The 25,198-nt window shown below is 42.0% G+C and overlaps 1 protein-coding gene across 1 annotated transcript in view; it reads right to left on the bottom strand.

Moving 5' to 3' along the window:
* ADAMTS13 (ADAM metallopeptidase with thrombospondin type 1 motif 13) overlaps window positions 1–25,198 on the bottom strand; it is a 251,929-nt gene that overhangs the window by 150,291 nt on the left and 76,440 nt on the right. Inside the window, exons 10-16 of the mRNA XM_086924723.1 lie at window positions 15,214–15,365; window positions 14,070–14,133; window positions 10,207–10,333; window positions 6,951–7,096; window positions 6,008–6,128; window positions 1,442–1,522; window positions 1,170–1,351 (exon numbers count right to left, since the gene is read on the bottom strand). Coding sequence (XP_086780849.1) covers window positions 1,170–1,351; window positions 1,442–1,522; window positions 6,008–6,128; window positions 6,951–7,096; window positions 10,207–10,333; window positions 14,070–14,133; window positions 15,214–15,365 — 873 coding nt within the window. The remainder of the gene's footprint in view (window positions 1–1,169; window positions 1,352–1,441; window positions 1,523–6,007; window positions 6,129–6,950; window positions 7,097–10,206; window positions 10,334–14,069; window positions 14,134–15,213; window positions 15,366–25,198) is intronic.

Consider the following 25,198-nt stretch of genomic DNA (forward strand, 5'->3'; position numbering starts at 1 on the left):
TATTTCAATGTCCTATCATTTGTATCTCAATGTCCCATCACCTGTATCTCAATGCTCCATCACCTGTATCTCAACATTCTATCACGTGTATCTCAATGCTCCATCACCTGTATCTCAACATTCTATCACCTGTATCTCAATGTCCTATCACTTGTATCTCCATATCCCATCACTTGCATCTCAGCAGCTTCTCGCAATGCCAACACTCCATCATCTGTTTGCTAACCTCGTGTCCCATAGTTATATCTTACTTACACTCTCATCACCGCCATCTTAACTTCTCACTGCCAGCATTTCATCACATGTATCTTATTATCTCATCTTCCGTATGTCAACATCTTATCCCATCTACCTTATCTCAACACTTCTATCCAATATATTATTACCTGCAGGTCAATGTTCTTGTATTCGTATATCATTGCCTCATCACTTACATTTCAACCTGTCACCGCCTGAATCTCACTGCAAGTAGCTTAATGTGTCATACGCTCTAGCTCAACCTCTCACCACCCTTATCCCTTTCACTTATTGCATGTTTCTGAAGATCCCAACATGGGTATCGTCCTATCAGAAGTATCACAACCTATTATCACTTGCATTTGTATCTTATCCTTATCTCTACCCAAAGTCTTACCACCTCTATTTGAATATGTACTACCCACTGTCTCAAGACATTATCACCCCGTCACATCACAGTTTTATTTGAACACATCATCATCCTCTATCAACACCTCATCAGCTGCATCTCAGTCTGTCACTGCATCCCGTCATCATCCCTTCACCTATATACTAAAGCCTCATCACCTGTACCTGTGTGTATCATTGCATCCATCCTACCACCTGTGTCCCAAAACCTCATCACCTGTATCTTAATGTATCATTGCATCCATGCCATCATCCCATCACCTGTGTCCCCATCAACTGCATCTCAATGTGTCATTGATCTGCACCATCGTCCCATCACATGTATCCTGAGCCCTCATTACCTGTACCTCTATGTTTCATTGCATACATCTTATCACCTGTATCCCAAGACCTCATCACCCGCACTTCAATATATCATTGCGTTCACACCTTCATCCCATCCCCTGTATCCTCATCAACTGCATCTCAGTGTATCACTGCATCCTTGCCATCATCACATCACTTGTATGCCAAGGCGTCATCACCTGTATCTCAATAGGTTCCTGTGTCGGACCATTAATTAGGATCTCCTCCCTGTGTGGCAGTTGGTCCTTTGTCAGAAACAGTTGGTATTCGATCCGGATGTCCTCCAGGATGGAGGGGTGAGTGGTGTTTAGGGAAATGCTCCCCTTACCAGACACCACATATGCACCTTGCATTTTGATGGCTAGGAGAGAAGTAAGTATGCAGAGATCAGAGCTGGCAGAGAAGGTTTATTACTGAGTGGTACTCCTTGGTAAAGGCTGTCTAGACTCACCCATATGTGTGAACATAGGCTTGCGGTTGGACACACGGACAGTGGTGGTGCCAGCCAACAAGGTCAAGAAGGTAACATACTCTGAAAAAAAAGAAACAGCAAGCGTTTAGGTCATTCATTGGGGCACTGGAGACTCACGCAGAGATTGCCACTCCTTCACAGCTCAGTAGGGTCAAGGAATAGCATGTTTACAGTTCAAGGGTTTTGTCCTAGAAATGCTACACCCCTATCAGCCTACAGGAGCTCTCCCCGGGCATAGCCGCTGCTACGAGCACCATGCTTTAAGGATGCGTCACGTCTCAGTGTAGGTTTAGTACCAGAATTTAGCAGTCAGAATAATGTCTGACATAAATAGCATGTCCTAAATATCACTAACAAAAATACTGCCTGCTGGAATTAATATTGGAAACACTACCCTAAAACCAATATTTTTACAAACACTATTTTAGGAGATTATTTTATATGAGATTATTTCTTTGTGAATTGTATTTCGACATACAGTCCTCTGAGCGTGTACATGAGGCTCAATACATGTGAACGTCCTCCACAATTTGTTGATGTTCCTATGGCACATGTCTTATTTTACTATTTATGTGAAGATTATGTTATAGGTTATCTATTGGTGTTGCGTTTGTGTTAAACAGAACTCGTGGCCATGCTGATGGAAGTCACATGGGAGTCATCATCATCATCATCAAATACCTTTATTTTGCCCAAAGCTATAAACAATACAATAAAAACCAACAATAAAAATTACAATAAATAAATAACATATTTAACCAACTTGGTACAATGAGACATCTACATTTTAACAGCAAGAATATAGAGGGACAATGCATAGAATAGTACCGTCTGGTCAATACAAATTATACAACATCCATGATGTGCTAATAAAAGAACCCACAGACCCAACCCATGTAGCTCAAATTAGCCCTACGATGTCTTATCGAACAAATACTTGCCAGTAACTTGGCTGACCCGTAGACAAACAAAGGGCAAGTATCTTCTTTCAATATTCTCAAGGCGACAAGGTGACTAATGGTACCCAGTTGTCTACAAATTGGTGCCAGCCATGCTGAGTGGGTTTGGACATAGACACATGAGAGACATATCTAGCCTTGCAAACTATGCTAGTACAGGATACAGGTAATTTTCAGAGAGTGCTCATATTTCACACACTATGCTATGATCATCCATCTGACAGAATCCTTCCTAGGCTTGGGGTACACTGTCTCCCACACCATCCTGCAGTTACCTTACAAATCATCCTTGAAGTCATTAATTCACACAATGCTAGGTTCAAATCATGGAAATACTTTAGGTGCTGAAACTCTCTTATCTACACCACGCCAAGACCCTGTTACAGAATACTTGATGTATCACCGTACACACACATGCTAGAATCACGAAAGAGAGTCCTACTTGATACTTTAGCGCAGTCTACAATACCATGCTAAGGCCATGTTATGGAATAGTTCTTGATCTTGGGGTGCTCTACTTCACATAATGCGAGGCTCTTCTTGATCTGTTGCTGTCGTCGTACACATCATGCTAAGACCCGGTTACTGAGTCCTTGATGTTTGGTTACTATCATGCACACTATGTTTGGACCATGCTGCAGAATCTTTTTTTGTTACGATATTATCATAAACCCCACGGTATGACCATGTTGTAGAACCCATGAGGATAGGATAACTTCATGTTAAGGAATCCTTGATTGTGGGGTACTATCCACACATACCATACATAACTCTGGAGTTACCAATACTGGGGTACTATTGAATACACCACATGAGTATTTAGCATGTGATGTCAGGGTAATTTTATATCATTGGTGTTGGGGTCCTGCCAGACACACAATTATAGGATCACGTTAATGGAATCCTTCCTCATATCATGATACGATTCGACAGCCCGCTTGAGGTTACACACGGTGCCAGGTATACCGCGAAAGAAAATGGCGGCGCCGCAACACATATCACTTTATTGAGACACTGTGCTGAGCCACAATATCAGCGATCACTACAGCGTTAAGGCGTGTGCTGCAGGAAACACAAACGGAGGCACAATACACTGCATTTCTGATGTTGCCAAAGATCGAGGTGAGCGGTCCCCCTCCCTCCCCTGCATGAGGAAAAATGGTGGCTTCCACCGTGCTGCCCAACGTAATGGGAGATGTGTCCCAGGGTCTGCACTACTCCCTGAGTGCCTAGGGACGCCGGTGGTGATCTTGTGACTTTTCTTTCTTTTTTTTAAAAAACTAAGGGGTGCCGAACCCTTCCCTCCCTGGAAAGCCCTGTCGCACTCGGCACACTCTCGGTATGGAAAAGGGTCCAAGGGTCCAACATGGCCGACAATGATGACTTTTTCCGCCTTGCTGAACTTTTCCTTACTCAACCCTTCCAGGACTGTGCCTGACCTCAAGAGGAGGTCTGGAATTCTTTTGGTCCACGGCTCCCCCCTTGAACCCTAGATGGCGGCCACAGTTTTCCCTACCACCAGACTCCGAATAGACCTTGATCACATCCCCAATCAGCCTATATGGTAGCCCCAGCTCCTCCTCTGGCTTCTTTTTTACTCCCTACCCGCACCTCCTTCTTTTACCTTTATCCTCGTAGCCTATGTATCTATTCAAAACTGTTTTTCCCGAACGTTTAGACCTGAGCAACATGGCTGATGCCCGGTGGAGTTGCTAGACAACTAGTGAGGAGATTGACCCTGGTTTTCCCCCTCGACCGTCACCTACCCAGCCGGCCATTGGACACAATTCTTCCTCGTCTCCCTGCTATGGCTCCTTCCTCCCCTCCTTTCCTACAAATTCTCTCAACCTTGTTTTTTGTTTACTGTACCTTATTATGTTATTGTAAATGATGTCATTTGTAATGCATTGCTCCTCCGTTATAGCGCTCTGATACTTCCGGGTCTAGCCAGCGCCACATAATCCTGCTTGATGTACCTTGTAATGCATTGCTCCTCCGTTATAGCGCTCTGATACCTCTGGGTCAAGACAGCGCTATATAACCTTCTCAAATCAAATAAACTAAAAACTGGTTTTCCTGAACGTTGAGACCTGAGCAACATGGCTGATAACCGGTGGAGCTGCAAGACAGCTTATGAGGAGATTGGCCCTGGTTTCCACCCTGACCGTCACCTACCCAGCCAGACATTGGGCACAGTTCCTCCTCGTCTCCCTGCTATTGCTCCTTCCTCCCCTCCCTCCTACGAATTCTTGAAACATTGTTTATGTGTAATGTACCTTACTTTGCTCTTGTATCTGATGTAATTTTTAACCCAATGATTCTATATGTAAAGCGCTCTGATGTGGGAGAGGGAGAGGTGTGGCGCCGCGGCCAGGGTGACTGACTCTGGACTCTGGGGATCACGGTTCGATCCCCGGCTCCACTGCAGGTTAGCCCAGCACCATGTGACTCTGATCAATAGCTTGCTTTATCTTCCCGACGGCCCCCAGTGCCCCTAACGGGTGATGGTTTGTGCTTTACAAATGTGGATTATTATTATTATAATACCCGCTTGGGTCAAGTTTGCGCTATATAAAACTTTATTAATAAAATAAACATGACTATACCCATGATGTTGAGATGCTATTGAAGGATATTAGGATCATTGTGTGCATCCTTGAAAGTTGAGGTGGTGCCAAACATTCCACATTATGGAACCATTCCTAATGTTGGGGTACGTTATGTGTGGCTCAGCTGTTGTAGGTCATTTTAATCAATCATTTTAATACTATAGTGTAGCATTAGAATTTTCACACACTGGCGCATCTCTACACTAAATAACTGATGCTGCTTGTTACCATGCTGAATTTACAAGTTACAGAATCCTTGATGATGGTGAGCAGTGGTACACACCACTTTGTGGGCACAGTATGGAGCAATTGATGTATGGATCCTGCCATACACACTTAGGGGATCACACTATAGATCAGTCTTGATTTTGAGAGTCAGTTGTACAGGAACATGTTATAATATCCATAAAGCTGCAGTAGTTCTCTTGCCTCCAGGCTCAGGTCATGTTTCAGGATTTTTCTAGGGATGTGTTAATGTTTTGTTAATTACCCGATCGGGTTGATGTTGGGGCACTGTCATCCACACCATGCAACAATCGCGTCATCATAGCAGACTTCATTCTGAGGTGCTGCTACACAAATTATTCTTGGACCCTGAAGTGGTGCTGGTGCAGTGGCCTAGTAACAATGGTTGGATCATGTTACTACAGAGGCTTCATACTGTGCTCTCCATACTCGATTAACGTGGATCCTTCCTAGACTTGGTTCACTGTTCTGCGCACCGTGCTAGGATCAAGTTATCATAGTAAGGTGTCCTGGATGTTGTGGTGAGGTCCTTCATATCATGCTAGGATCATGGTACGGAGTCTGTGAGGTTACCGTTCTGTCATACATGTGATTTTAGGATCTTGTTATTGAATTATTTGTTATTTGGAGGAACTGTACACAAGAAGCCAGAGACAAGAAGGAGGAGAACTCTCATCATGCCTAATGTTAGGTCCCTGCTGCAGGAGGGTAAGGGATGAATTCACACTTACCTCTGGCTTTGCCCTCAGTGAAGGATCCAGTGATACTAGAGCAGGTGGTGTTATCCCCTCCGCAGACCTGGCACTGGTCCATGACTTTCCCAGACTCCATCTTTCCATCACATCCGAACCTCTAGAGAGGCAAAGTCCAAGAGAAACAAACAACATGTATTGTTTATTCAGGAGAACTACCAGAGAGCACCGAGAGGAACTAGGCATGCGGCAGGCTGGTAGGGAGTGTGAGGGAGGAAATCTGTGAAAAAAAGGAACACAGAATGTGGTAGAGTCAACGTTGGCCTGGTGGAATGTGTAGAATTGAGGACTGGTAGAAACCATGCAAGACTGAAGTGGAAAGAATGTGATGACAGAAGGGCGGAAGGATAGAGGGATGGAGTAAAGATGAACGGAAAAATATACAAATGAACCAGCAAAGTGATAAAGAGTTAGGCAGGAGTATATGTGGGAGCATATGGATAGGTAGATGGACTGGTGCTCATAGAAAGATAAAAGTGGATTAAACAATGACATAATGTTAGAACAAGAGAAGATACATGGATAGAAAAGGATCTTAGATGGTAGAATGGATGTATGGAAGAAGGTCTCTATAGATATAAAACAGATTGAACTAAGGCTAAGTGGATAAAGTCACATTACATGATAGGCAGATGGTTGAAGTAACATGTTAAATACAAGAATGAATAGGGATGAATATTTGTATGGATACATTGGTGGGGTGGGTGGATGGGATACTGAATGGCAGGAAGTAGATGTTTATACATTTGAAAGGGTCGGAGCAGATAGATGAACAGATAACTAAGAGGGCCAGGTTGATAGTGAAAAGTGATGAATGAGTCATATACAAAGGACGGACTGTGAATTTCTTTCCTATTTGTTGCATTCGGTCCCAGGATCAGTGATAAAGGCAGCGGTGGCACCTTGGCAGAGCCGACCTTACCCTGCAACTCCCTGTCACACAGAGGTTGAAGGCCACATCTTCATCAGCTCCCGCCTCACACCTCGTACCGTCCATAAAGTGCTGTCCTCGGCTCACCATGAAGCTCTTGCCTACTGCCTTGCACATAAACTGGCACAGGGTATGACCTAAGTGAAAGGACACAGAGACAAATATAAGTCCCTCACTGACAATGCAGTCAGCCCATTTCCTGTACGCTTTTGAAACTTGGAATCTACATGGATCCAACGTTTGCCCCTTGCATTCACAGTAATATTGTCATCTTTGACTTTTGTACCACATTGTCTTCATCACTTCTCATTGGATGCTGTTCCAGGAATTCACTCCCACTTCTGATTCTTCTTAGTTTACCACACCTTGGGCCATATGTATCATCAACCTGATTTGCGATTCTGAAATAGCGATTTTTTAGAAATTGCTATTTCAATATCGCAAATTGGGATGTATGCACAAATTTGCAATTTTTTTGCGAATTCTTAGTATTCCTTAACCGCATCGCTGCTGCGGTGATTTTTGTGCTGTGCTGCACCATTTAAAAAGCAATGTTACATGACGAGCTCAGCTCGTCATCAGCATCGAAGGGGTTGATTGCGATTAGCAAATTGCAAATCGGAATAAAGGAATACTTTCCCATTAATTTCTATGGGCCAGGACCCATAGGAATGAATGGGAAGTTATTCTCAATTTGAGATTCGTAAATTGAGAATAATTTCAAGGGTGCAGGGGTGTCCAAAGGACACCCTGTTGCACCCCTGAAATAAGTATGGGTGCACATGTGGCGCACATACATGCCTAAGGGCATGTATGTGCGTCACATGGCACTTTGAAAAATGCAAAAATTTACATTTTTCAAGGAATTCGCAACTTACCACCAACTTGAAGTTGGTGATAATTTGCGATTCCTTAAGGACAATTTGCAATTTTTTTTGCTTCATACATTGCATTTAAGGAATCGCAAAATTTGCGATTTCTCAAATGCAATTGCAAAATAAGGAATCGCAAATTTTGCGATTCCTTATTTTGCACCAGATTTTCCTTAATACATACCATTTAGAAAATTCGCATTCGCAAACGCTGAAATTCTGTAATTTCAGCGTTTGCGAATGCAAATTTGCTTGCTACATATGGCCCTCTGTCCCTTATTCCCTCCTCATCTCATATCAAAACCTTTAGCTCCAATAGCAGCCTTCCGTTGGTAAACTTGTTTGCTTTGTACAATGCTTATTTTGTTTATTACATAAAATAAATGTTTATCATATGCTCTGTTCCTCCCTTTCTTCAGGGCATACATATTTCTCTTGTTGAGCCTCTGTTCTCCTTAAAGTATGCCTTGTTGTATGAAAGGAGAACTCCAATGGTGATTGAGAATGAACAGGTAAGGAACCATCACTGGTTCACGGGTTTGATGATGAACTCCCCATCAAGGATTAACCCTTTCGATGCTCATGACGAGCTCAGCTCGTCATGATGCACAGTTGAGCTGTGCTGATGACGAGCTCAGCTCGTCATGAATAATGAATATCAAGGATCTCCAGCACAGGAGGGGAAAACACCTAGCAGCCAAGGTGTTAAGGGGCAGATGAATCATCACTATCATTTGCGATTCTCAAATAGCAACTTGTTAGAAATCACTATTTGAGAATTGCAATTCGGGATGTATGTTGAAAATCGCAATTTTTTAGCACTTTCTTAAAATTCCTCGATTGCGATTAGCAAATTGCTAATCGCAATTAAGGAATAATTTCCCATTCATTTCTATGGGCCAGGAGCGCCATAGGAAGGAATAGGAAGTTATTCTCAATTTGCGATTCGCAATTTGAGAATAATTTCACGGGTGCAGGGGTGTCTTAAGGACACCCTGCTGCACCGCTGAAATTTACATGGGTGCACATATGGCGCACATACATACCCTAAGGCCATGTATGAGCGCCACATGGCACCTTTACAAATGCCAAAAAGTGCATTTGTAAAAGAATTCGCAAATTACCACCAACTACAAGTTGGTGGTAATTTGCGATTTCTTAGTGTGAAATCGCAAAACATTATTGTTTCTTACAGAGCATTTAAGGAATCGCTTTTTGCGATTTCCTAAATGCTTGCGCAAAATTAAGGAATCGCTAATTTTGCGATTCCTTAATTTTGCGATGCGATTTTTTTCATACATCACATTTGCCGATTTTTTTGTCGCAAATGCTGCTTTTTTGAGAATCGTAGCGTTTGTGACAAAAAAAACGGATGATACATCTGCCCCTTAATGAGCAGGCCTGAAAATCTCTCTGAGGGAGTGGATAGCACACCCTCCTCACAAATCACAAAGAAATATATCAATGTTTTTTGACTGCAGTTACAATCAAGCTGACATAGCAACTCCTCAGTGCAATATGCAGTATTGATCGCTTGTATTGCAGGTCAATGAGGACCTGCCCTGAAAGTTCGGGCTGAACTGTTCCAGCCCCAAGTAATTCAAGCATTCCAGTCATCAACCTTTTGTATATTTCGTTGTGATTTCCTAAGTGGGACGGGTGTGGCAAGACATGAGTTCTGTGCCACTGAGAGCACGCCATACCCGACAGATGAGCCCTAATAAGGGCGAAACTGGTCTTGAGTTGCTCGTGTTCTGGTTCAGGGAGGTGAAATAAGGAAAATATCCCTTGGGTAGAAAACTGAACAAAGAACACAGTTTGAGAAAATAGTCACTCTAAGTTGCTCTCATGCCCATTCATCTAAATCACACATTTCAAGATTCGGCCACATATAATAAGGAATGGAGCCACCTCTCAGTTTCTGGATCCTTTCTGCCAAATGGGGGAATTCAGAAAGTTAGGAATCTGCAGTCATGAGTGCCTATCAGAAACTGTTTCAGCCAGTAAACAAACACCTTTATAACAAAAGAACATACCATGAGAATGGAGAGTGTGGCTAAGAAGTAATATCAGAAACTTCATATTCCAGAACTACCTTTAACTGTAATGGCAGAAAATCTAGCACAACTTCACAAGCACTTGGGCTAAAAGAGCATATATTAAAGCCACAATGGCTATTCCTGCTGACCATTCCTTAGCCTTGTAAATCAACAGTGTAGATTTCTATTCTGTGGCTGGATTGCCTAGAAGGGGCAGGGATCATCTGCATTGCAGCATATAACTACATTAGGTTTAAAATAATAGTATATTTATAACTTTCTTGATACACCCACTTAGTGTAAAATTTAGCAACTTTGAAATGCCTTCCCTTTTACCTTTCGCGTTATCAAAAGCGGAAGTCCACTTGTAAAAGGAAGGGACTCCTGGAGCTAGGTACAAAGGCTTTGTGTCTGTAGCCGCACACTGTTCTGCCATGAATCCAGCTTGTGATGTCATGCAGGCCTGAAAAAAGATACCAGAAAAGGGAGGAAGAAATACTGCTTCAAATCTCAATTGAAAGTGTTAAATCACACCAGGTCACAAGGTAGAGTCTGAAATGAAGTGGGAGACTCGTGAAGAAGTGTAAGAAATCTAACTGCTAAGACAGCTGTAGAAAAAAGGCTGCAGTATTGAAGTTCTGGGCGGGCTACAGGGCGGCCTTAGGCATGTACAAGCTGTGCACCTGCACAGGGCCACCAAACCCCAGTGGCCGCCACGCCAATATATATCCTTAATATAATAATCCTCTGTGGATGGATACATATTTGCGTGGCGGCCGCAGGCAGGGATTTGGCGGCCTCCGGCTCTGTTCCACTTCCAAACACCCTGACTCCCCATCCCCCCCCCCCCTCTTCACTGGCCTCTGCGCTCCACCCCGCCTGGACCCCCTCTTCCAGGGCCCCCTACCTTCGCACCCTGCCCAGGGCCGCCATGACCTAGAGCCGCCCCACCATGGAGCTCAAACAGGAGGACCTGCCTTTAGCAGTTTGGCCTGAGCAGCAAGGTAATCCCCAAAAGAAAATGTGTGAAGGGTTATGTTTAGTAAACCAACTAAGCAATACAGTCATGCAATACAGATCTGTCTTCAAAGTGAATATGAAATGTACATTAAAAAAACATAAGAATGGACAAACAAAACTAAAATGACAAAAAACAAATAAGCTGTTCAAAGTTCGTGAGAAACAAAACAATTTCACCAATACCACTAAATGGGAAATGCAGAATTAGTAATGAATGGAAAATATTTAAAAAATACAATAAGACCTTATTTAGAATATCATGGATATGGGACATCTGGCAATAACGGTGGCTGTTGCATCAGGCCTATTTTGAGTGCATGGAGGTTCTAAAGATACTAAATTTGGAACAAGGAATATCTAACACTTGTTGGTCAACATCCAATCTTTGAACGTGAGTTCTAGCAGTCAAACTGAACAAATGTATTTATCCTCGGCAAAGATTTTACCTTTGAACTTGGAAAATAATTTATGGAGCTAAAACAAATTTTAAGTTGGACCAATATGGAAAAACAATAAAGTTGCATCCCGAATGGGTACCAGCAGCATGGAAACATATTCCATTAGACTATGAGAAGGTCTTACGATTACCCAGGATGGCGTCGCCAGCCCAAATGCGACTAGAATTTGGCATAAAAAAACGAAACTGTGGGCAGATTATACTCATATATCAAGGTATGGTATCAGATCAAGCAAAAAGCAACTAATAATAACCTTAATACACACCTATGGCAAAAGCTTGAATCCCCCCAAAAATCCAAAGCAAATCAATTCCTCACGCACGCTTTGGAGGTGACTTGTTCAAAAACCCTATGGGACAAAAATCTGTCATTTGTAGCACTAAAACAGGCATTAAATAAAGCGGCCAAACTCCATTCATTGGTATTGGACAAAGAGATTTTTTTCCCATCGCTCGCACTCCTGGGCTGTGATAAACGGCTATAAAACACTAACCCCAGCAGTGTATCTGGAAACAACATATTCCATTTTCATTAAAAGAAAGCTGATGTTACTGAGATTTGGCAAATTCCCGACATTGGCAGAGGAACCAGCTTGGAAACAGCATGTAGCTGTAAAATGTTGATTGTGTGGTAGCCCCAAAGACGATTTAATACACATAATCTGCCACTGTAGGAAGTTGTCTAAGGAACGTTCATATCTTTTAAAGCAAAGTTTTTGGATCAAGAAGCTAAGAACATGTAGATCTGCTATAATTGGAAGCTTGGATATAACTGCCCCTCAAATGCATTGCAAGCTGGTGAAGTTCTTTGCAAGCATTTGAGAAATATCTTAAACAACACGAAGATCCCAACTGTTAATAATCTGGAAAAACATTGACTCTTAATTCTTGTTCTTATAAAATGTTTTTAATCCTTTTTAAATTATAATTTATAAACTTTTATAATGTGTGTGCGAAATACATCAAATTGTTATGGTTTTAATTAACTAAACAATAAAGTTTAAATTTCAAATTTCCATTAGACTACTGACAACAGGATGGGGGAGCACACCGCTGCCAAACATTAAATCAGGTCCGGTACCTCTCACTGGCGCGCAGGTGCTTCATCCACGAGCTCGTCAGCTCAATGACTCACGGGAGTACTTGAAATAGACAACAGGATGTGGGAGCACACCGCTGACCTCTCAGGCAAGGTCTGCCCCTGGCATTCTGGTAAATGCAGTTTCTTGTAGCTCGCTCCGATATTTTCGAGTATTTCGCCAAGATTGGCGCAGATCGTGCAGATCTCTAGACACGTGTTTCTGGTTTATTAACCGTCATCAGTAGAGAATACAGTCTTTATTTTGGGGTTTGGCGAACCTTGCTGGAAGGTGAAGTGGTGTGCTCCCACCCCTGTTCCTGTTTAATAGTACTCCCGTGAGTCATTGAGCTGACGAGCTCGCGGATGAAGCACCTGCATGCCTTTGAGAGGTACCTGACCTGAGAAAGATGTTGCAGCCTACTCAGCAAACCCCAAATTTGAAAGACTGTAATCTCTACTGATGACGGTTAAAGAACCAGAAACACGTGTCTAGAGATCAGCACTATCTGCGCCAACTGTGGTGAAACACTCGAACACTCTTGAAGCAAGCAAGTAACTGAAACTGCATTGACCATAATGCCAGGGGCTAACCTTGCTATGAGGTGAAGCGGTGTGCTCCCACCCCTGTTCCCATTAGACTACTGACCACTGGACATCTGTGCACAAAATCTAACATGATCAAAGCGCAGGGCAAGGTGGACCTATGAGTACATGCAGCCTTCCAGGATAGAGTGGCCCAGACAATTGTACAGTGGAGATTCTCTCCATTGTAAACAAGCCAGTTAACCTTGATTAATCAATAGGTCATCACATCCTCTATCACAGACGTTCTCTGTTTTGAAAGCAAGTTCATCAGTAGTTTCCAGCAGTTTATAGGAGATCAGGTGTTCCCATACAACTGGTACAAATCTCCAAACTTCTCCCAGGAAGTTACTAGATAACTGTGTATTCCTATATTAGTCCACAAATTCCAATGGAACGTATCTTCTCACTCCAAAGATTCAGGCTATCTGGAGACTAGTTCTCCTTCTGGCAAACAGCTCTCCATTGCAGGCCCACACCATATTTCAAAAACCTAAATGAATAATCAAAAGATATCTCCCATGTTTTCTTTTCAGGATAAATTCACACACACATAGATTTGTATTAATTATTACCACATATTTTCAATTATGAATTTAGAGTTGTTTGTACCTTTCTTTTCCATGACATATCTTACACCACTGCTCCTAACTTTTCAGAAGGTTTACTCAAATAAAAAGAGGTACTTGCTTCATAGTACGGTTAATGATCCTAACTTCACAGTCCCATAATTACTCACAAGTAACTTCATAGCATAGTCTGCACTTCTACAGTCATCTATATAGTTTACGGTATGCCAGTTTTTAATAATTTTCACTTTCCAATCCTGCCCTGATATCCTGATTCCATGCCATAGAAGCAGGACCTACATGAGAATGAAGGCAAAGGCAATTGACACAGAGCACCCAGTGGCTGAAGTGTGCTTTGTATGACTCACTCCACAGCATTGATCCCAAACCTGCAGGTCCAAAAATCTCAAAAAGACCTTCTGAAGACTAGGATGGAGTGAATTCCGAACAATAAGAAACAATACCTTAAACATTGAGTAAGGACATATACCTGAGTATTGCACATCTCTGCCTGCAGGTCAGCACCGTCACAGCCACGTCCTCCGAAGGCCGGCCTGGAAACAGCATGGGAAAGTGATAAAACTTTAGACAGGAATAGCTTTTTTAGAGTTCCATTATTATTTAAGTACCATGCCATGACAAACCTTTTCATGTAATTGACTGTGGACTACAAGAGGGCATAAGTTCCTTAGACCAAGGGAAATTTATAGTTTCGGAGACCAGGCATAGTGACGTAAAATGGCTCTCTGGCTAGTTTCAGGAGATGCACAGAATGGTTCCAGTTGCATGTTTGCTTCCTTTGGTCATATGTAAAAATGCAGTGCATTGTGCTGTTCTACTGTACAGTACCAGTTATCCATTTTCAGTTGAGTGTGCTCTAAAGGAATCCATAAGTGAAGAGATATGCACTGGGTTTACCCTGAATGGAGCCTCCACTGGCTTTGTTGTCAGAGACCTTTGACCTGACAGCCCATCCACCAGAGGGCCATTTGGTTACTTTGGGGGGACAGCCGCTGCTTATTTAGGTCATGGTCACTAGATGTGCCTGCCCACAACCGCCAATAAGTAAGCCCCTTGCGCAGGAAAAAACTTCCTGGATCTTAGGGTCCCTGTTTTTAGTGTTTTTCACGAAGAAAGTCCAGCTTTGGAAGTTTATTCTTGTAACAAGTATTTTTAATTACATACATTTATTAACGTAGAATGTGAGACGTACAGCCTGAAACATCTTAAGGGATGGAACAACAATGGAACGGAACTAAGGAATCAAGGGGCGTAACTCAAATAGAATTGAGTCCAAGTTCTATCTAGCCCGAAGGACACTAAAACTTGTTACAGACTTAACATCCCTCTTAGTCACTGGGAGGTCTGCTTTAGGGGGCTAAATACCTCTTTATTTTATACCAGCCTCAAAATTAGCACAAATGTGGCCCTCTCTTAAGCAGTCCCATCAAAGAGACAGAGAAGGGCTTCATTGGCCTCGTTGACGTGACTACAATGCCATCCTCACAGGCGGGATTGAGGTGCACAATATAAGAAGGTTGCAGGGCGTCATGCCAGAAATTGTCCTGAGCTCTATTGAGGTAAATCAATTTGCATTGAAAGCTTTCCAAGAAAGAGTTTTCACTTGCGCGTACCTGGGGTTGTTGCACTGTCGCCTCTTTATCATGACGCCACCTCCACAGCTGCGAGAGCATGGGGCAGTGGGGCTCCAGCGTGACCAGGCACCATGGACTGGGGCAACCGGGTGCAAATCCTCCAGAGAGCTGCAGCGCCCCTTGTGACACCACTGAAATGAAGAACATAGTATAACTTGACATGTTGTGTTAGGAGCATAGCATGTATGACTGCTTGGCATATCAAGCACATAAACAGTGAGCTATGGGCAACATATGCTTCTGTACACACTGCACAGTTTTATTTCAAGCTTAGTGTAATTATTCATGTAATAACACTAATTAATGTAAGTATGTAAACACTGCATTCATTTTACCATGTACTTAGTGCAGTCATACACACAGGCTACAAGCACTACACTAGTTGTATCCTGTGCTCAGTGAAGTCATAAACAGACTGTATGAAATGCGCTATTTGTACTGTGTGCTTAGTGCAGTCAGGCTCACAGACATCAAACACTGCAGTTTTTATCATGTTTAAAGCATCCAGACAAACAGATCGTAAACACTGTACTGTTTTAACATGCCCTTAGTACAGCCAGACATACAAATTGCAAACACCATACTATTTGTAACGTGTCCTTAGTAGCCAGACACAAAGATTGTAAACACTGTACTGTTTGTAACATGCCCTTAGTACTGCCAGACAAACAGATTGTGAACATTGTCTTGTTTGTAACATGTCTTTAGTACAGCCAGACATACTGAGTGTAAACACTGTACTGTGTGTAACATATACTAAGTACATACAGACGCACAGATTTTAAAAACTGTACTGTTTGTAACATGTCCTCAGTACAGCCAGACTACAGATTGTAAAAACTGTACTGTTTGTAACATGCCCTTAGTACAGCCAGACATCGAGACTGAAACACCATACTATTTGTAACGTGTCCTTAGTAGCCAGACATACTATAAAACATAGTAATATTTTTAATATGTACATAGTTCAGTCAGACACACAGACTGTAAACACCGAGCTTTGCCACACAAAGACATCAAACACTGCAGTTTGTATCATGTGTTTAAAGCATCCAGATACACAAATTGCAAACATTATACTGATTGTAACATGTCCTTTGTACAGCCAGACAGACAATTTGTAAACACTGTACTGTTTGTAACATGTATTCAGAGCAGCCAGACATACAGGTTGTAAACGCTGTACTGTTTTTAAGATGGAGATTTTAACGTGGAGAAGCGTGGCTCAATGGTTAGAGCGGCAGACCCTGATGCAGAGGTCTAGCCCGGGACCAGGGTTCAATTCCCGCCTCAGCGGCTCTTGGACTCAATCTCCCCAGACCTGATAATTCTCGCCTCGGTGCCTAGTCTAATCATGGGTCCCACTCTGTGACTCTGGGCAATAGCTTGCTTAATCTCCACAACGGCCCCAGCAGCACTGTGGATGCCTGGCTTCACCTTGGGTTGCCCAGGAGTGGACATTTCACAGGAAAGCCAGGATGGGTTCCACAGCGGTATGAATACAGCGCTACGAGGCCTCCGGGTAGAAGTGTGCTATATAAATACTTTACATTTACATATGTCCTTAGTACAGACAGACATACAGATTGTAAACGCTGTACTGTTTGTAACATTACCTTAGTACAGCCAGACACACAAAAACTGTAGTTTGTAGCATGTCCTTAGTACAGCCAGACTACAGATTGTTAACACTCTACTGTTTGTAACCTATCTTAGTACAGCCAGACATACAGATTGTAAATGTTATGCTATTTGTAACATGTCCTTAGTGCAGTCAGACACACAGACTGCAAACACTATACTGTTTTCACCATTAGTACAGCCAGCCATTATGTGTAACACTGTACTATTTGATTCATTTTCTTAGCGAAGTCATATACAACCGTAGCCAGTGTACTATTTGTACTGTGTGCATAGTGCAGTCAGACACGCAGACTGTAAACACTGAGCTTTGCCGTACACAGACTTCAAACACTGTGCAGTTTACATCATATGTTTAAAGTATCCAAACAGACAGATTGTAAACGCTATACTGTTTGTAACATATACTTAATACAACTAGACACACAAAGTGAAAAAACTGTACTGTTTGTAACGTCCTCAGTATAGCCAGACTACAGATTGGAAACCCGGTACTGTTTGTAACATGTCTTTAATAGAGCCATACATACAGATTGCAAACACCATACTTTTGTAACATATCCTTAGTAGCCATACATACTACAAACACTGTGCTGTTTGTTTGCATCACATGCTTACTGCAGCCAGATGTGCATATTGTATACAAATGACTATGGCCTTTTATTAAGAGTGGCCCGATAACTTGCAGTAATCCCTGTTATGGGTTTTCCATTCTTTAGTGCTCTCGGTATACACTGGATGCTACGACACCCTGTTAACTGGGCCCGTATTGTGGGCTTTTAAGACTTTGTGCACTTTACTACTGCAAACCAGTGCTAAAGGTTTTGTGCTCTCTACCTTAAACATTGTAAAACTGGCTTACACCCAATTGGCACATTTAGTTTACTTGGAAGTGCCTAGTTAAGTGGAACTACCTGAACCCAGGGCCTATAATTTGAATGCTACTAGAGGGCCTGCAGTAATGATTGTGCCATTCACTTAAGTAGTCCTCTTAAACATGTCTCATGCCTGCAATTGCACTCCCTGTGTGCAATTTTAAACTGCCATTTCGATCCGGCAAATGAACCTTTTATCAGGCCTAACCCTTTCTTTTTAATGCATATAAGTCACCTCTGGGGTGGGCCCTAAACAGGCCATAGGGCAGAGTGCTGTGTTTTTAAAAAGTTGGACATGTACGTTTTAAGTTTTACATGTCCTGATAGTGTTATTCACTACAGTGAGGCCTCCCTCTCCCATAGAATAACATTGGGGTACCCTATTACATTTACGACAAGATAATTCAATTGAAAGCAGGTAGGAAGGATGGGTTTTGTTTCTAAAGAATTGTAATTTAAAATCCTTTTTAATGGGAAAGTTGGATTTTGAGACACAACTGTGAAAATGCCACTTTTAGAAAGTTGCAATTTTCTAGTCCCAACCATTTGGTGCCCGCTGCCTGCACGCTGGGTCACCTGACTTGGCATAGGTGTCAGTTGGTCTTTGTGTATTGCTCCCAGACAGGGAGACAAAGGGGGAATACGTGTTGGCAGGATGAGCCATCGCTGACTTGATGAGGGGTGGAGTGTTCACCAACAACACTTGCACTTCACAAAGACTCTGCGTCAGCACACTCACAAAGGGTTTTACACCAGTCTATGGTGCCCCGAGACAAGCTGGTGCCAGGGTAGGGAGGCAGGAAATTCCAGCCACCTTTGTAGGAGGAAGACTCTAGAAGCATCTCCTACTTCAAAGTGGGCACCAGGTATGAATATTAGACCCTCAGACCCAGCTCTTCAGTACCGATCTGGACCTGTGGAAGACTCATAAGGTCAGCTGTGCTGCTGTGCTGCAAGAAGGACTACAATTCTGCTGCACTTCTTCTCTGAGTGCAAAGGACTGGACCTGTATCTTGAACCCAAGACCACCGCAGTAACTCTGAGGGCCAATTGACTGGTGTCCTGATCAGAGGCTCCAACCACCTTGAACCAGTGCCTGGACTCTGTCTGCTGTGAGTCTTGCACCCCCAAAGTGGTGCCACCCCAGTCCTGGACCCTTGGAAATGGGCTAATGGTATTCTGCCAGCCCAGCTGTGGTGTTTTGAGCAGAAACAATGCTGTTCAATGCCTCGCAGCTCCACATCGGAACCACAGATGCAGGACCCCGCTGCTCTTCGCAAGCTCCGCTGAATGATGCATTCTTGCTGCAATACCTCGCATCACAGTCCCATGAAACTGCTGCTGCTCGACGCAGGACCTCACATTGCAGGTCCGCTTCCCCTCAGAACTGCTGCTGCTTGATGGATCCTCAGCGCAGGACCTCGTAAGCGCAGCAATCATGATTTAAGGTACTTTGTTCAGCTGGCCTAACTTGGTCCCTGTATCCAGCTCATGCTCTATAACGTTTGGCCTGAACGTGTGACTTTGTGGCAGTTTGGTGTGGCCAGAGAACTCCAGTTTGCACTTTTTATTTATCTCCAGTTCTACTGATTGGATTTTATGTCATTTTGGTATCAAATAATTAATTACATTTTACTCTATTTTTCTAAATTGCTGTGCGATATTTTTGTGTGTTTTCACTTTATTATCATTTGAAGGGCTACATAAATAGTTTACACATTGCCTCCAAGTCAAGCCTGACTGCTTTCATGCCAAGCTACGAGAGGGTTGAGCAGAGGTTAATTTGGGATTTTTTTGTATTGCACCCTGAGAAGAATTGTTATTACTGCTTGAGTAGGGCTTCACTCCCCTAAACTAGCAACCCAAATTCCTATAAACCTTATCTGCTTCATACATTTTGTCAGGTCCCACTAGACAACATTTATTGGGGGTAAAAAGCCCTGTAAATACCAGCAGATGAGGATTGTGGTGAGGTGAGCACCAAAATCAGTATGTTATGCCCCCATTTTTTTAGCAAAACTTGTATTAGGTAATCTTCACATACAATAACTTCCATACACCTCAGTGTCAGTTTTTACTGTATGTGATAATTATCGCACATAAACCTAGCCACTTATAGTGAGTGCATTGTACAGTTATACTCACAGATTGTAAAAACATAGCACTATATGTATTGTATTTAGTACAACCATCCATGTAATTGTAAAAATTACACTCACAGATTGTAAACACTGCACCCCAGTCATCCATGTAGACTTTGAACATTAAACTCACAGATTGTACACACTGTACTCTGTACTCATCCATGTAGATCGTAAACATTATATTTACAGATTAAAACACTGAACTATATGCATCATGAGCTTAGTGCAACAATCACCTAGTCTGTAGACCTTTACATTCACAGATTTTAAACGCTGCCCTCTATGCATCATGTGTTTGGTGCAGCCATCCATGCATTCTGTTAACACAACACTTAGTCATCCATGCAGACTGTAAATATTAAACTCACAGATTGTAAACACGGCACTGTGTCATCCATGTAGACTGTAAACATTAAACTCGCAGATTGTAAACACGGCACTGTGTCATCCATGTAGACTGTAAACCTTAAACTCACAGACTGTAAACACTGCACCCAGTCATTCACGTATGCTGTAAACATTAAGCTCTTTGCATTACGTGCCTATTTATCATCCATACTCATACTGTCAAGTGTCTGGCATTTCAACAAGGATTGAGTGTAGGAACGTGTCAAGCAAGTGATCATGTGAACCAGATTGTAAACACTGCATTTAGTAATCCATGTAGACTGTAAACATTAAATTTACAGATTGTAAACACTGCACTCTGTAATCCCTGTAAACTGTACACATTTAACTCAGATTGTAAACACTGCACTCAGTTAGCCATGTAGGCTTTAAACATTAAATGTACAGATTGTAAACACTGCACTCTGTAATCCCTGTAAACTGTACACATTTAACTCAGATTGTAAACACTGCACTCAGTTAGCCATGTAGACTTTAAACATTAAATTTACAGATTGTAAACACTGCACTCTGTAATCCATGTAAACTGTAAAAATTAAACTCAGATTGTAAACACTGCACTCAGTTACCATGTAGACTTTAGACATTAAACTTACAGATTGTAAACATTGCACCCAGGCATCCATGTATGCTGTAAACATTAAGCTGTTTGTATTAAGTGCCTATTTGTCATCCATACTCACACTGTCAAGAGCCTAGCATTTCGGCGAGGTTTTTGGTGCAGGAACATGTCAATAAAGTGATCATGTGAACCAGATACTCCTCCTTGTGACAGAGTCGAGGACAGAAGGTGAATGTGTTTCAGGGTGCCATTTTTACTAATAAGAGGGCAAGTATGCCCCTTGCACGGCATTTACAAAATCATAACAGCCGGAGGAATGTTGTGGGAGGGGTCATATTAGCTTTAACCACATATTATATCCAAACATTTACAGTTGTTGAGTGCACAACATCTTAACGGTGTGGGGGAATGTGATATTGTGAAAGAACAGAGGACTGTCAGAAGCTTTAAAACCAATGTTCTCAGAGAACAAAGATGAAGAAAACTTAATCTGCGGTGTTTGTTGGCTAAGTCTAAGTTAAAAAGAACTAAAGGGCATTGATGAGGTCTAAGAAGACAATAGGCACCATTATTTGTGTGAAAAATGCTGTAGATTATCCAGTAGGTACATAATTATTGGCAAACTCTGAAGATAGATGCTTGGTCATAAGAACAGTGGTGAATGGGATTATAAATGAAGAAAAGCAGCAGATTGTTCTATCTGGTCATTTCAAATCAGATCTTTTTGTTCCTTTCAGAGTAGGGTAGTTGTGGCACCACTTAACGTTAGGAAAACCACCCCTTGTGCCATATTGAAGCTCCCGCTTAGCAAAACTATCTAATGTGTGACATATTCTTCTGAAAATTGATCCAGAAAAAATGCTACATAGATATGGCATCTTTAAATCTTATTTTTGTTTTTTAAACAAACACCACAAACATAGTGGCTCAATGGTGGCAACTGATAAAAGAGGTCCCGCAAAGGTCCAATGCCACACTGATTGGTTGCACCAATAGCGAAGATAAGCACTTGCTAAATTCCTCCAATAGTGGGCTTTAGTGATGAGACTATTACATTCAGCGAAGAAGGGTCAATCGACTTCTAGTCAGGGAGGGGTACTAGCCATCTGAGCAAAACTACAGTCCTCTGCCGGGACTGCCGACTGCTGAATAACTAGGATAAAATCTCCATGCACAACGTTTGTTACACCTACCTTTCAATTAACTGTAGTGCTTATTTTAGATAAGGGACGAGGGGTTTTGTCCTCTGCTTCCTATTGTACAAAGTTAATGGTAGGAGTAGCCAATTGTACATTGTTTTGAGACACATGTGAATTTATATTTATCTTGGACTACTGGAAGTCCCCTTGTGTAAAAGGAATTGTAATTCCTATGATTGGTCGTAATAAGTATGGGTGTTAATGGTAGAAACTACCTTAAAGTAAGAGTAAAAATGTCAGTTTTCACCAGTGTGGTACAGCATGGCTTCTGAAGCAGAGTATGTTGGAAACAAATGTCAATGATTATTTTTATTAATTAAAATGCTTTTATTGATGTTATTGGGTCCTTGGGTTATTGAGCTTGGGCTGGTGCCTCCAGGATGGTGTACTCATGAAGTTAAGGTAGCAGCCCTACTCTCTTACAGCTGCTGCGACTATGCCTCGAAGCAGGAACATGTTTCCTTCATAGATCCTCAACGGTATTAAGCAGAACACCACAAAGCCACCTAAGGGCTAGCCATGTACATCACTCATGGACGCCATATCACAAACCATCATTTCATGCAAACCCTGAGGTTGTTTTTCTTCTGAATAACACGTCTATCACCACTGGTTGGGAAGACTTCCCAAGTTCCATTATGGCTACCTAGAGCCTTCTATGTTTTCCCTTTCCCTGGCAGGTTAACTCATCAGTTACGCTATATATGGACGCCAGTGGAGGTGTCTGGAGAATCACAACACTTGTTTCCAACTGGCTATTTACTGAATACTTGCACAGACCGTCTTATTCTACTCCCTTCTGGCACTCCTCTGTGCCTTCTTTTGGCCTGTTTTCCTACTTTAGGTTTTCTCCTCGAATAAAACTGAGCGTTCAAGTCTTTTCTCTGACTATCCCTTGCCTCTGTCTCCAGTACTGGAGGCTGAGGAAGCTGTTGGAAGGGGCAGGGTGTTCCTGCATGATAAAACGACTGAAGCCGCGCTGCTATTGAGACTTGCCCTTGGCACTGAAGGGCAGAATATACTCCTAGAGTACACTAGAGTTCAAGATAAGGCTCCCTGTTTTCAGTTTTTACTGATATTTACAGATAAATACAGACAGAAAACATTTCTTTTCTTGTCTGTATTTATTTTTTTATGTGGATAAAAACGGAAATTGGGGTGCTTTTTTGAGTAATTCTGAATACTGTCTGCCATGACTGCCAGGCCAAATGCTGTGTGTATTGATAGGTAAGGGAGATATAAAAGAAAGGAATTTTAGTAAAGAGGTTTTAACATCAGTAGATATGCAAAAAGTAGATACTGAAAAATGCATATTTTCTTATCAGTGCATTGATTTATCTTTTGTGGGGGTTTACAACATTGAAACATGGTAGGCATTCAAGCATGTGTGCATATTTACCAGTTAAATAAATGTGGAAATATACTAATGTCAGCTTAATTTTTCCACAAAAACTAAAATAAATATGAATAAATACAGATAAAATGAGCATAAAATAAATATGGATAAAGGCAGACGAAAATGTCCCAAAAAAAAATACCATAAAACCGGGAGCCCTACTTATAATGCAGGAGGCACCGAATTAAATCCAAGTTTGTGGAAGCCCTCCAGAAATAATACCAAAGAGCTATGAGATGTCTGACATTAAAACTTCGAAGAAAGCCAACCCTCTCAGCTTGTGTCATTGCAAAGCATCAATTCGAATGTTGTCAGTGTACCCTGCAATTCACCACCATTTGGTAAAGTAGCCATTGTTACTTTCGGCCACATGCATCATTGTTGCCGTTTGCAATTTCTTAATTGCGAAAGTTAAGGAATCGCAATTAAGAAATTGCAAACGGCTATGCACCAAGAAATCGCAATTTGTTTTGCGATTTCTTAAATTTCCTTAATTGCGATTCACAATTTGCGAATCGCAATTAAGGAATCCCTTCCCATTGATTCCTATGGGCCTATAGGCCCATAGGAATGAATTGGAAGTCATTTTCAATTTGCGATTCGCAATTTGCGAATCGCAAATTGAAAATGCAATTTCAAGGGTGCAGCGGGGGTCCAAAGGACCCCCGCTGCACCCCTGAAATTTAACTTTAAGTGCATTTTTCACACACACATGCCCCAAGGGCATGTGTGTGTGTAAAATGAAACTTTCAAAAATTCATTTTTGTGCATTTTTGAAAGTTTTCGCAAATTACCATGAAGGTCAACTTCATGGTAATTTACCTCTCCCTATTTGCGAATTCGCAAATTTAAAATGTTCATGCATTGCATTTAAGAAATCTCAAATTGCGATTTCTTAAATGCAATTGCGGTTTTAGAAATCGCAACCTGATTGCAATTTCAAAAATTGCGAAAAACATGATGAATCCCAATTTTGTCAATTGCATTCGCAAACGGACGAAAATTGCGATTCATACCGTTTGCGAATGCAATTGACAATGATGCATGTGCCCGTTTGTTCCTTGTTTTTGGAATGTTTATAGCAGTGACAAATGTGTAAATTTCCTCTGTGAGACTCAATTAGCGGATTTGAATTGAGTCCTTCCTTTTTTTTTTACTTAGGAAACATGATATAATTTCAGGATTACTCTTTCAGGTTGGTGACCACAAAATGATTCCAGGGAGTATGGCCCTCAAACAGAACCACAGACCGTACGGATTACGCCTGTTTCCACAGTCAAGTATTCAGTCATCTCATGGGCCTGATGTCCAAGGATATTTTGAGATCACAAAGCACGCGATTTGCAAAATCACATGGTTAGCGATCACAAAATTTCTTTTTGCTATCTCAGAAAGCCTTTTTGCAAATGGAAAAACTTTTTCCGACTCCTAATTGGGCTTTTGTGACCCTACTTGAATAGCAAAGAGTAGAGTATGGCTATCGAGGGACCAAACTCCTATCTGCAATTCTTAGAAGAATGTTTCAACGATGTGTGTCACAACTGCGGTTGCAAACCATTGATCATATACGGTCATTTCGGGTTTGGGGTGGGTGGTATCTGATTTGCAAAGACGAAGGTGTCTCCATAGAACAACTTCCCCTTTGGGAATCATTACAGCAGTCTCTCCCCAATGTCCTACCAAGCGGGAAAGTAGCAACTAACCCTTTAATGGACACGGGCTGCTTTAAATAAAAGTTT

The sequence above is a fragment of the Lissotriton vulgaris genome, chromosome 5, assembly GCF_964263255.1.
Source record: "Lissotriton vulgaris chromosome 5, aLisVul1.2, whole genome shotgun sequence".
Taxonomy (NCBI): domain Eukaryota; kingdom Metazoa; phylum Chordata; class Amphibia; order Caudata; family Salamandridae; genus Lissotriton; species Lissotriton vulgaris.